Source organism: Delphinapterus leucas, chromosome 1 (genome assembly GCF_059928025.1).
Source record: "Delphinapterus leucas isolate spDelLeu-1000000601 "Yukka" chromosome 1, BTC_Dleu_Yukka2, whole genome shotgun sequence".
Classification (NCBI taxonomy): domain Eukaryota; kingdom Metazoa; phylum Chordata; class Mammalia; order Artiodactyla; family Monodontidae; genus Delphinapterus; species Delphinapterus leucas.
The window spans coordinates 57,484,835-57,497,464 of NC_143129.1; the positions used below are offsets into that span (position 1 = coordinate 57,484,835).

General features: G+C 37.6%; 1 protein-coding gene across 27 annotated transcripts in view; it reads right to left on the reverse strand.

Moving 5' to 3' along the window:
• The window catches only part of RASAL2 (RAS protein activator like 2), a 393,146-nt gene that overhangs the window by 41,525 nt on the left and 338,991 nt on the right, over positions 1-12,630 (reverse strand). For 26 of the 27 annotated variants that reach the window (XM_089920164.1, XM_089920293.1, XM_089920249.1 and 23 more), the window contains 3 exons: positions 5,698-5,851; positions 3,673-3,771; positions 2,224-2,778 (listed from right to left, as the gene is read on the reverse strand). In XM_089920164.1, the coding sequence (XP_089776290.1) occupies positions 2,224-2,778; positions 3,673-3,771; positions 5,698-5,851 (808 nt within the window). The remainder of the gene's footprint in view (positions 1-2,223; positions 2,779-3,672; positions 3,772-5,697; positions 5,852-12,630) is intronic. The other variant, XM_089920835.1, reaches the window with a different exon arrangement.

The window sequence follows — 12,630 nt, forward strand, 5'->3', positions numbered from 1 at the left end:
TCTTCCCAGCCTCATCTCATACCATTCTCTCTGTATTGCTCCAGTCTCAAGTGTCTTTTTTTTTCGGTAGGTCCTTGAATACATCAAGCCCTTTCTAATAACAATGTTGTCTATTCACCACAAAGCTTTCTGCAAATGCTGTTCTCAGTTCTGCTTCACTCCCACCCTTGCTCAGCCCTCACTGCTATGGAGTTAATTCCTCAGATCCTTTGGATTTTAGTTTGCACATCTTTCCTCAGTGAAGCCTTCTCTTACCAACACTGCCCCTGAACTCCACTAGTCAGGTACCCTTAATACACATTCTCACAGCACCATATAACTTTTTTAAAATCTGCACTTTTCGCAGTAATCACATTTCTGTAATTATTTGATCAACATCTGTTTTCCCCAGAAGACTGTGAGTCCCATGAGACCAAAGACAGTGTCTATTTTTATTCACCTCTATATTTCCAGCATTTAACTGCTTCTGACACATATTAGGCATTCAATATATAATTGTTACAAATTGGTCTATAGTATCAACATGAAATTTCTTGAACTAAACATCTGAACTCATTTTCTAGGCTGATTATATTTGTTTGTATGTATGTATGTATGCATCCCCATCCATCCATCCATCCATCCATCCATCCAACCATCCATAGTGAAAGAAGGCATAAGGAGAAATAAAGCCCTTAAGAAATAACTGCTTCATTTCTCAACAGTTTAAGGAACTTGATTTAAAGTTCATTGTTTACTGCTGTTCAATTTGAAATGTGATAACATCTTGTATTTTGAATGTTATATATTCACTGGATATTTCAAAGTCTCCAAAATCAAAAACAGAGGGAATATGTTGATTTACTTTTATTTTAAAATTAAGCATTTTAAACACGAATGGGATTTATTCCAGGGTAGATCAACACTGTAAAAGAGTCATAGACTTAGGAGTCACTACTAAAACTCTTGTGCTAAGGGTCAGGAAGAAACTTGGGGGTGATGGTAACATTCTGTATCTTGATTGCTGTTGTTTCCATGGGTGCATAATCTGTCAAAACTCACTGAATTTTTCACTTTAAATGGGTATAGTTTATGATATGTAAATTGTACCTCAATAAAGCTGTTAAAAAATCCTACATATATCCTTGAACCTTGAGCAAATGAAGAACAGAAAGAACATATCCATACAATTTCAAAGGTGAGACTCAAAATTTCAATGACACCTTTTTTAACACCAGAAAGCTCAAAATTATTATTAGTAAATTCAACCACCAAAATGATAATCAGTAGGAAGGCAGTTAAATAAGGGACTAAATATTGAATATTTGATATATTCTGATTTGTATCAAGAAATTTTAAAAACGCTTTATTTTATTGTTCAGTTCTACATAAATTATTCTAGCTGTGAACTCCTCTAGATCTAAAATACAATTTTACCATGACCAGTTTGCATATAATATAATGGAGATTTAGCCTAGTTAAGTGAATATGCCTCACAGAGGTGATAATTACCACAGTTCAGGCTGATCAAAGACTCTATCAATTGTTACATCTGAAACTAACACATTGTAAATCAACTATACTCCAATAAAAATTAAAAAAAAAGATTCTATCATTTGTTTAGTGTTCTTTATACAATTAGTATATTTCTTTCTTTTATCTTCCTGAACTTTTACTTCTATCCAGCATGAATTGAGATAAGGTTATCATGAGACAGCTAACAATTAAATAACATCCCTTGGTATTTTAATTCCAAATTTAGATGTTAATCTCATGAAGACTCTTGTTAATGACCAGCATGTTTCTGGAATGCCTCCTTCTGTGACTAGCTGGGTACAGTCATGAGTCAATCTTAATTTAAAATATAGTGAGGAATAAAACCATCATACAACACACTCCAGAACTAAAGATAAATAATCTCGAACATATTGTGGGATTATCCACCAATCCTACCATTTATTTTGTCAGACAATAAAGAGCTAGCTGTGGTATCTCTATTTCATGCAAATAAACTTTAAATAAATACTTGTTAGTCTCCATTTTACTTCTTTACTTTTATAATCTCCACTAATAAGTGGATCTAAGAACCACTAATAGGTTTCCTTCCTAATTCTTTTTTTTTTTTTTTTGACCAATAGCAAAGCATACATCTCTAATTTGAATCTCCACAGTAAACATGTGTTTATTTCTTCATAAAAGGTAGGGAAGAGATTTTGGGTAACGCAACCCTCCTTTTCCACTTACCTTGGCTCTGCCAGTACTTTGAAGAATGTGCACTAAGGCACAGGCCAACTCTTCTTTATTTCTCACACTAATTACTGGTTCAAGAACAGAACACAACATGGTGTAGCTGCTGGTGACAAATTCTGCAAACTCTTTGTATTGCTCCATAGGCAGAATGGTGATAGTTTGGAAACGTGATTTAATCCGAATAGAAGGTCCTCCTGTCTTTCCTTTGTTGGGTGTAGGTGTACTCACTGGGTACCACTTTTCTACAAATTGGCGACCAGTCACACTGGCAGTGGGGATATTGACTAGCCCTACATAATTATTCTTGTCTTTTTTTTTCTTTTTTTCCACATCTTTATAAATGTGAACTGTGATGCTATGAAGAGGTGGAAGGCTGTAGAACTCAAAATGTTCACCCCAGAAAATATTGTCTGCTTTGGTCTTGCTGGTTGTACGAGCAAAGAGGGTATCATCAAGGCACAGTTCACAGAAATATTTCTTTTTAGGGGCAAGGTCCTTGGCTTCAATAATCCATAAACGGAGAACGTTTTCAGCTCGTCTGCAATTGTCCTATAAAGAAGTAACAAGTTGTGTTTGAGAGTTGAAATCCCAGAAAGACAACATTTTCCTCTTAAAGTAGGTGATGCTATGTACTTCATTAAGGGCAGTCAAAAAATAATGAAGGGGATTGCTACCTCATTGTTCAAGATAATAGCAAGCTCTTAGAGACCCACATACATTTTATTTTACTTGGGTTAAAAAAATATCATCCTGTAAGTTCTCATATAGCCAGTCTTGTGGCAACTGAATTAGCTTTCTGCAAATAAAACAGAGATAAGTAAGTAATTAAGAAACTTGTGTTCTAGTTCCATTTCTGTCTTGTACTAGCTTCTCACTTGGGCAAGTGACTTAACTTCTCTGAGTCCTCTTATCTAGGGGTCCCCAAACCCCAGGCCACAGACTGGTGCTGGTCCGTGGCTTGTTAGGAACTGGGCCACAAAGCAGGAGGTGAGCCAGTGGGCGAGCGAGCGAAGCTTCCTCTGTATTTACAGCCGCTCCCCATCGCTCACACAACAGCCTGAGCTCTGTCTCCTATCAGCATTATGGTGAGTTGTATAATTATTTCACTATATATTACAATGTAATAATAATAGAAATACAGTACACAATAAATGTAATGCACTTGAATCATCCCAAACCACCCCCCGCCCCCCGCCGTCCGTGGAAAAATTGTCTTCCATGAGACTGGTCCCTGGTGCCAAAAAGGTTGGGGACCGCTGCTCTTATCCACACTGGTAAAATCATGATACTATCTGTAAGAAGATTATTTTGAGCATAAAAGGACAAAACGTATATGTGTTTAAAAGTTCTATAAAATTTAAGGTATTATTACTCTATTTACCTTCAATCAACTTACTGCTTATAGAGTTATACATTTTTTTGGACATTCAAAGCCACTATTACCTTATTTGGTTGAACTGTCCTGCGAAGGTTTTCCATCCACTTATCTCTCTCTGAAGCGGAGTTACAGCTGAAGCATTTACTTCCACTTAAGTAGGTAACCTTCAACATAAAGATTAGAGATAAGGAAAAGGAAATGCAGGGCTGGGGGTCTCTATCTTCCTAGTTGTATCATGAAAGAGTTAGAGATATGCTATGAACCCATATTATACTACATGGTAACCAAAATGATATTTGCTGGTTTTATGATATCTATATGTACATCCACATTCACTTTTTGTTTTGTTATCTAGTTAGCATCTACTAGAATGCAGGTATGAAGACAAAGGCCATTAAGAATTCAGCTCAGGAACCTAAAACTGGCCTACAGTTCAGAAAGAACAAAACTAAAAACCTTTAATTAAACTTAAACCTTTAAAAATTACCTGCAAATAAATATGCTCAATTCTGAGTTAATAAAAATAACTAAAAAGGGAAGAAGGTCTCTAAAACAGCTTCTTTCTTGGGACTGCCTTCATTATGTTACAGAAGGCTACTACGTGAAACTGAAAAGAGTTACCAGTATTGAATTACTTTGGAACCCATTTCTCTTCTACTAGGCAACCAGTCTGATTGCCAATCATCTAATTAGGTTAGCCTGATGATTATTATCAATGTCCTTTAAAAATGAAGCATGTTGTCTCTATGCCTAGAACCTAACACCTGGCTGGGCATACAATCCGTTGAACTGAGTTCTACAAATATGGCAAAGTTCAAGTGACTTTTATACAAAAGAACACCAATAAATGACCTGTCCAAATTGCTAAAGTGGCTCACATATTAACTCAATCTCAGGTTATAACCTAGTGAATCAGATCAGATGTTACATTCTGTCTAATATGGTAGCTATTAACCACACGTGGCTAGTGAGCATGTGAAATACTAGTCCAAACTGAGATGTACTGTAAGTGTAAAATATACATCAGGTTTTGAAGATTCAGTTTTTAAAAAAAGAATGTAGAAAGTTTCATTGATAATTTTTAGTTCCATGTTAGAAGTGGTAAGATTTGGGTTTAATAAAATTTAAAATTACACATGTGCCTTGCACTGTATTTCTGTTGGATAGTGCAGGTCCATAAGAAAAGGTATAAAACATCTTTCAACTTCTACAATATCTAACATAGGACTCATCACTAATAACTTTGTAAGTTTGTGCTCATTAATTAAATCATAACCCTAACAAGTATATGGATGGTTTTGAAATTAAATTTGCAAATGGCCAATTGGCCATTTACTTTGGGAGGGGGAAATTACCTTATAAAAGGTGATGATGATAATTTTCTGGTGAAGGGCAATTTGTTCACTGAAGAAATTAGGCACCTGCAATGTGCCAGGGACTGGGCTAAGTGCTGGGGATTACAAAGATAGATAAGACATGGTCCCAGATCTTGAACTGCCCATGTTTTAGTTAGAAAAATTATGGTTTTAGTCAATTTCCTCAAAAGGATCATTAAAATTGGGGGGTTTGGCTTTCAGGAGAAAAATAATAACATATTGTGTGATATCTTTATCAATACTAAAAAATTAAAATACTAACAATAAGTTATTATTAATCTTGTGACCTCTGCTGAGAATGCACTAAGAACCCATTTATTTATTTATTCATTTTAAATTGGGGTATAGTTGTTTTACAATGTTGTGTTAGTTTCTGCTGTACAGCGAAGTGAATCAGCTATATGTATACATATATCCTCTCTTTTTTGGATTTCCTTCCCATTTAGGTCACCACAGAGCATTGAATAGAAGAACTCATTTATTTTGAAAGCAGACTAGCCCAAAAGGAATGAGAAGCCATCATTAATAACTTTAATCACCAACATAATCAGATTAGCATATTTCCAATTTTTCCCCTGTAAGTAGGTAATTTTCAGCAACTGAAAACCAGTTAAGATGATCAAATCATCAATACAGTAATGCGATCATAAGAATACTGGATAGAAAAATCTCTTTGTTGTCTAACTACTCTTCCTTTTTCCTACACTTTTCTACCTCAAAGCAGAAGTCTTGTCCAAGGATGCTGCTATGGAGTGGCTTCACTGATACGGGCTCCCCTCTACCAAGATCCAGACATTCCACTGCACTGCATGGGCTCAGCAGGGATTCATGGGAACGTGACTCTTTTAGTTTAGGCAGCCCACGAGACCTAAATGTAGAAAGAGATATTTATGGTAGTGTAATTACTTGGCCAACAAGAAAATAAAGGTCAAATGCAATGGAGGCTTCACCAAATGTATAAATGCCTAAGAGGAAAATAAATGAGCAAATTAACAGTTAATCTGTAACAATAATAATAGGACCATATTCATGTGGCACAGATAAGCCACATACATATTTGTGTCTGTGTGTACACACTTCCTTTTTTCAACAAAACACAAAAATGTACTATAATTTTACTAGTCTCAAGGGAGCTTGAAGCTCCACCACAGACACTGTTTTTATCCACATTCCTGTGTTGGAGATGGAGAAATATATATCATCTAAGGTTATCTTACACATTTTTTTTATGCAAAGGTGTTATCAAAAGACATATCGTTTCTTTTACTTTTTTTTTTCCATGCTATAGCTTTATCCTCTATTATCAGTGACAAAATAGCAGTGACTGAACCCTCATTCTGTTTCCTTCTGCTTTGGCAGAATAAACATACATACACAAACCCACAATCAAAGCCAAACTTTTCAGCACAAGACCCTGCTTTTCCAAAGGTCTGATTTCCATCTCTATATGGAATTCTTTTCTGGCAAGCTTTTGGTTCTATCTATGCTTTACTGTACAAATATGAATAAAGAGTAAAATGCCTTGAGGAAACTTCCCACCCTCAGAAGAAATGTTCAAACTAGAAGAGCAGACTTTTGTCAGCACCGTTCAGGCATTCTGGTTGATTCTGTCCCCTAGTTGTTTAAAAAGGAATGTGGGGAAGCATGACTCTTGTCACTACAGGAGCTAGTACTTCACTGCCTTCCCCTTGGAAGAATCAATGAAGCCAAACAATATAAAACACAATATTCTTGAATCCAGAACTGGGTAGCTATGCAGTTTTACTCAATAATTATAGTATTTATTGACTGAAACACCCAGAGTTAGATACATATATTTCAAGCAGAAGTACCTAGTAATAGGGATAAAAAGAAATGCCTTGTGGAAAGACATTTGTTTTTGTAAAACACATTAAATAAGCAGCTTCATTCATTTCCTTGAAATAACCATGTTAACTTAAAAAGGAACCAAAATACTTAATGCCAGAGTAGCTTTCAGTTAAATTATAAAGTAATGAGATATAGGAGACTAGCACGAAAGGCTGCTCTTTCCCTTCTGTTTCCATTCTAACACTGTTTAATCAAACTGCATACAGTAAAAAACATCTTAAGCAATAGGACCTTAGTCCATTCTTCTTTCCACACACAAAAATGTGTGTTCTAATGTTCAGCAATCATTTTATGGTCAAAAATTCAATAATTATATTTACCACTGATGATACAAAGGATGCACAAAAGCCACCTAATGTTTTGTACCTAAAAATATAACAGTGTAATGGCTCCACATTTATTTCCTTTTGTTCTACTGGATAAGACAATGACATGTTATATACTGTCAACAGAGCATATCAACTATAAATAACTAAATGCAAAAACAAATTTTAATGTAATTACCATACAAACTTTCCCAATATGCTTCATAGGAAGCCTGGTTGAGGCAACAGGATACTGTAATCTTTTCTAAACACATGAAACAACAGTTCCAGCCCGTTTTTCCCAGGAGGAGTTGCTTGTAGGGGAAAAGGCTATCCTGCTCTGGGAGTGAGCCTCTCAACAGGGAAGATGAAGGCATATTTAAAATAGGAGGTACAAAATAAGGCTTACTTTTATGTTTTAAATTCTTTAGGAAAATATTCTAAAACATAAATTAATTTTATCTCAAACCAAATAAATGTCTACCTACATGAAGCAACTGTACAGCCATCTTGCAGTGTACCCCAAAATCATAGCAGTGCCACATGTCATGGTACAGCAAATCACTTTCTGAACTACATCTCAGAAAACAACTCTGTGTTTAGAAGACAAGAACCAATAGAAGATGGTTTCCCCTGCTGCCTTTGGTTACTGATAACATCTCTGGATAAATGTTTTCCAGGTGTAATTTCAAGTCTTCAGTAGAAGCAGAACAGAAACACATATAACAGAACATGAAGTCATTTTCCAAATAGGCTGCAGGACAGGTAATATTCTTCTTCTCTTCCTCAGGCTGCATCCAGCCCCTCAGGTAACAAAAACAAGGTTCCTGGGTTCTAGGCTGGGCCTGTTGCCATGGTGCTACACCTATAAGGAGATTAGAGCCAAAGGCAGCTGGGAGAAGCTGCAACTTGAAGGACTCAAGGAGCATGCTCTGCAAATGTGACCATTTTAAGGCAGAAAGGAAAGAATAGCGAGGCTCCACCCATTTCCAATGAACAATTTCGGAGTCAAAAGCTGTAGGAAAAAAACTGAGGCAACTCTGTTGGTGGAGGAGAATCTCTTAACTGTGCTAGAGAATGAAGCTGCGAAGCTTTAGATGTTTCCTAGATGATCCCCAGCCCGCTACTAAAAGGTATTTGCCACATCCCACCTTGCAAGTACAATCTTTCTCTCACATCCGTTTTATTTCCTTTGCAGTGCTTATCCTAGTTTAATGTTTCTAGGTACTATTTTCATTAACTTATCTGAGTTACATTTTTTTTCTTTCGGAGAGAGTTGGATAATTTTATTCACTGTATTTCCAGTGCTGAACAAATGTCATTTTGACATTTGTTGATATCTGTTTATGGCTGTATCTGGAAGGTTTAACTTCCAAATACAGCCATAAACAGATATCATAACCAAGCCACCTGGAATTAGAATTCAAAATTCTTCCTGGTTACAGAAACTTCAGCTGTTAATATGTATAGTTCAGGGTCTCCTATTGTTCAGCATTTATGTATGTTTGTGTGTATATACACACCTACGCCCATGAACTGAACACCAAAGTTGCTAATATGTGCAACATTGCTAATGAATAAATAAGCAAGCCCTTCCTGTATTGGGAAGAAAGTGTCTTGGAGAAGACAGAAGTAATTCCCAGAGAAGCAGGATTAGAGTAAACAGGAAGATCAAGCAGCCTGGGAGTGGCAGCGGTGGGGAGGCATTATCTGTGCAAATATTTCTATATAATAGCATTAGTAAGCCCAAGGCCCCTCTAAGCATGTTTACCTCCTCCTGTACCTTCCTATGAGTTGATTTTTCTTAGATCTGCTAATTAGAGTTTTAGCAGCTCTGTATGGCACTACAGTTTACTTCTCTAATGGAAAGCGGAATGTGGATTTATTGAGAGAAAAATAGGAGTTTAAAACGACGCTTCCCAGTCCAATCTGACAATGGCCATCAAGGAACCTAACCTCAAAAGTGGACGTTGTGAATCCCTTGACTACTGGTTCTCTTCCCAACCCCTGCACCCCTACTCCCCAACCCCCATCATCCCAAACACCATGGAATAATTCAGGGCTCAATGTGATAGGTAAGGGTTAAAAATCTAATTGCTTTGCTGATGAAGATTACCTGCTGCTTCTGACCTATTTAAGAGAGAAACTACAAGGCAGGAATAGCTTTCTATTACCCACTACAGTGAATTAATATTATATTGCTTTAACCCACATCACTATCTGAAATCAATCTTAAAAGGCAAAAGTGAAGGGGTTGGGGGTGAGGAGCCAACACACACACCACTGGATTCACTGAAGAAAAAAAGGAGTCAAAGAACTCTGATTAGTGCAATGTTAAGTAAAACAGCTGGATTTTTCCCAGCTCAACCATCCACTTTTTTAAAAAGCATACTTCCCCCAAAGCACCAGTGGTGCTTGGATGTGCTAGCTCAATCTGCCACATCTTTACAGATTCAGTTCCAAATGTGGGAAACTTTTAATTAAAAATATAACTGAAAAAAATGCTTATTGCCACACAAAATCCTGTACTCCAGTGCAGGTGAATTTCTGCTTGGCATGGCAGTTATGATTCTAGACTGCTTTGCTGAGTTCTTGGAAAGACAGCTCAGCCATAAACTGAGTACAGCAATATATGTTTGTATTCACCAGTATGTGTTCCTAAGGCACTTTACCTTGTTTGAAAATTTCCCAGGTAGAAATTAATAATATTCAGTATCCTAATACTCTACCAATAAACTTACAAAGGGTCTAATCAGTTTTTTAAAAGTTGCATCTGAGCTTTCACTTTGGGAAAAAGGCAGCTTTACTTGCTCCCCAGATTTTATTGTTTTTCAACCTGGTATCTGTGAAACTATCCAACTGATGTTTTCTGTTTGAAAGAGCAGATCCTTTCCTATAGTACTGCATATAAAGCTTTCCCTACCTGGATTAAAAAAAAAAAAAAGAAAAAAAAGAAATTAGAGCTCATTCATCAGAGTTCTGCTTGTGTGTTAAAAAAAATGTGCCCCCGAGGATCCTGACAGCCCTAGCTGCACTGATTTACCTGCTGCAGTTAAAGCCAGTCCCTACTGCTTATACTACTCACTGGTTTTTATGTTTACTTAAAAAAATACCATACAACCACTCACACAAAAAGCTATTATGGGGCTTCCCTGGTGGCGCAGTGGTTGAGAGTCCGCCTGCCGATGCAGGTGGCACGGGTTCCTGCCCCGGTCCGGGAAGATCCCACATGCCGTGGAGCTGCTGGGCCCGTGAGCCATGGTCGCTGAGCCAGCGCGTCCGGAGCCTGTACTCCGCAACAGGAGAGGCCACAACAGTGAGAGGCCCGCGTACCGCAAAGAAAAAAAAAAAAAGCTATTATGGAAACGTAACATGTACTGCTGATCTTCCTTCTCTCTGTTCTCAGCCTCTGTTCTGACAGGATAGTCTAATGAACCCAGCTGCTAATGGTAAAGAAGGATGTTTGTCAGTCTGAGTTTTCACTTAAACTCATGGTAAGGAAATTTATCATCACGGTCAAAAACGACATTCAACCTATTTTTGGTACATATACATGTATACAGACAATTAATACAAGCACAGAATGAAGACAAGATTATAAATACTAAAACATGTTCTGAAGGGCAGAAAACTCAACCAGCCTCCAATATGACAGGCACTAGGGAACAATCTCCTTACAGAAACTGTACCATATTGTAACACACCTTTTTTTGTTCTTAAATTGCAAATGGAATAAAATCTACTAGTACCTATTAAACAAATTCAATGTAAACACAACTATACTGAATTAAAAAAAAACCATGAAACTAAACCAAACCACACTCATAAACCACTCAATTAACATACTTACTAGTGTAAGAGTGAGTGGAAAGATTAGGTTTTTTTTCCTGAATTTAGGCTTTCAGCCTCATCGTTACCGTAAAATTAAGTATGGGTGAAAAGAGGGTAAGCAAGTTAGAGGGAATTCCCTGGTGGTCCAGTGGTTAAGACTCTGTGCTTTCACTGCCAAGGGCATGGGTTCAATTCCCGGTCAGGGAACTAAGATCCCACGAGGCCAAAAAAAAAGAAGTTAGACACGGATGAAGTTCAATGACACCTACTTCTTAATCATCCCTAAATTCATGACTATTTGCTTTCCCATTAGTTTCAGCCATTATTTGGTTGAATAAATGAATATATGTATGAATCCATCTATCCATTCAATAGTTACTTTGTACATTATGTGCCAGGCACTATACTAGATACCGATGCAAGGAAACAAAGGTGAAAAAGAAAGGCAAGGTCCTTGTACTCATACACAGTTTATAATCTAGTGAGTTAAAAATCTATTATAATACAATGGGATAAGATCTAGGAAAAAGGATGCAATAGTGGCTCTGTGGGCACTTAGTAGGGGCCCTGGATCTTCAGCTGGGGATTCAAAGAAAGTTTCTTGGAGTTAAAAGTAATGTGAAGTTGTGAACTAAAGGATGGAGTGGAATTAGCTCTATGAGGATGTGGAGGTACTGAGCATTCTAGAGGGAATGGCCAGCATGTGAGAAGGCCTGTAGTGAGAACATACAAATCTGGGGTGTTTGAGGAACTGAAAAGAATTCAGCAGTGTGGCTCTGGTGCAGTGTAGATGTGTGTTGGGGCTGAGAGAAGAGGCATGGGGAATAATGAGGCTTGAGAGATACCATGATGGGACCCGTAGTAACGTGGGTGTTCCAATTTGATCACAAGGCCAGTGGATGGACATAGAAAGGTTGTGGGTGGTGGAAGGTGAATGACATGATCAGATGTGTGCCTTGGCAAGAGTATACTTTGGCTAAAAAATGGAGAAAGAGAGGGGTACACAGAGGAGAGAGAAATAATGAAAGACTTAGAGAGTGGTTCATAGGTTATGATAGTAACCTGAGTAAAGATCACAAACTAGATCGCAGAAATACAGAAGTGGATGGATTTGGGGGTAATTAGGCGGTAAATAGGCCTTAATGACTGCAATGCTGGAGGCATCAGGGAGAGGGTAGAGTCAAGGTTGAGCCACTGGGTAGAAAGATGGTAATGTCCTTTACAGAGATGGGAAGTGAGAGGCAATGTTGGTTGAACCAAGGGGGGAAATAAAATCAAGTTTAGTACAAGTTTGAAGTTCCTATGGGAGTAGATGTTTGTCGCAGACTGAATGTCTCACCCCAAAATGTATGTTGAAATGCTAACCTCCAATGTGATTGTATCAGGAAGTGTGACCTTTGGGAGGTGATCAGGTCAGGGGGGTGGAGCCCTCATGAAGGGGATTAGTGCCTTTATAAAATAGACCCCAAAGAGATCCATCACCCATTCCCCCATCTGAGGACACAGAGAAAAGGAAGCCTTTTGAACCAAGAAGCAGGTCCCTACCACACACTGAATCTGCCAGAACCTTGATCTTGGACTTCCTAGCCTCCAGGACTGTGAGAAATAAATTTCTGTTGATTGTAAGCTAACTAGTCTATGA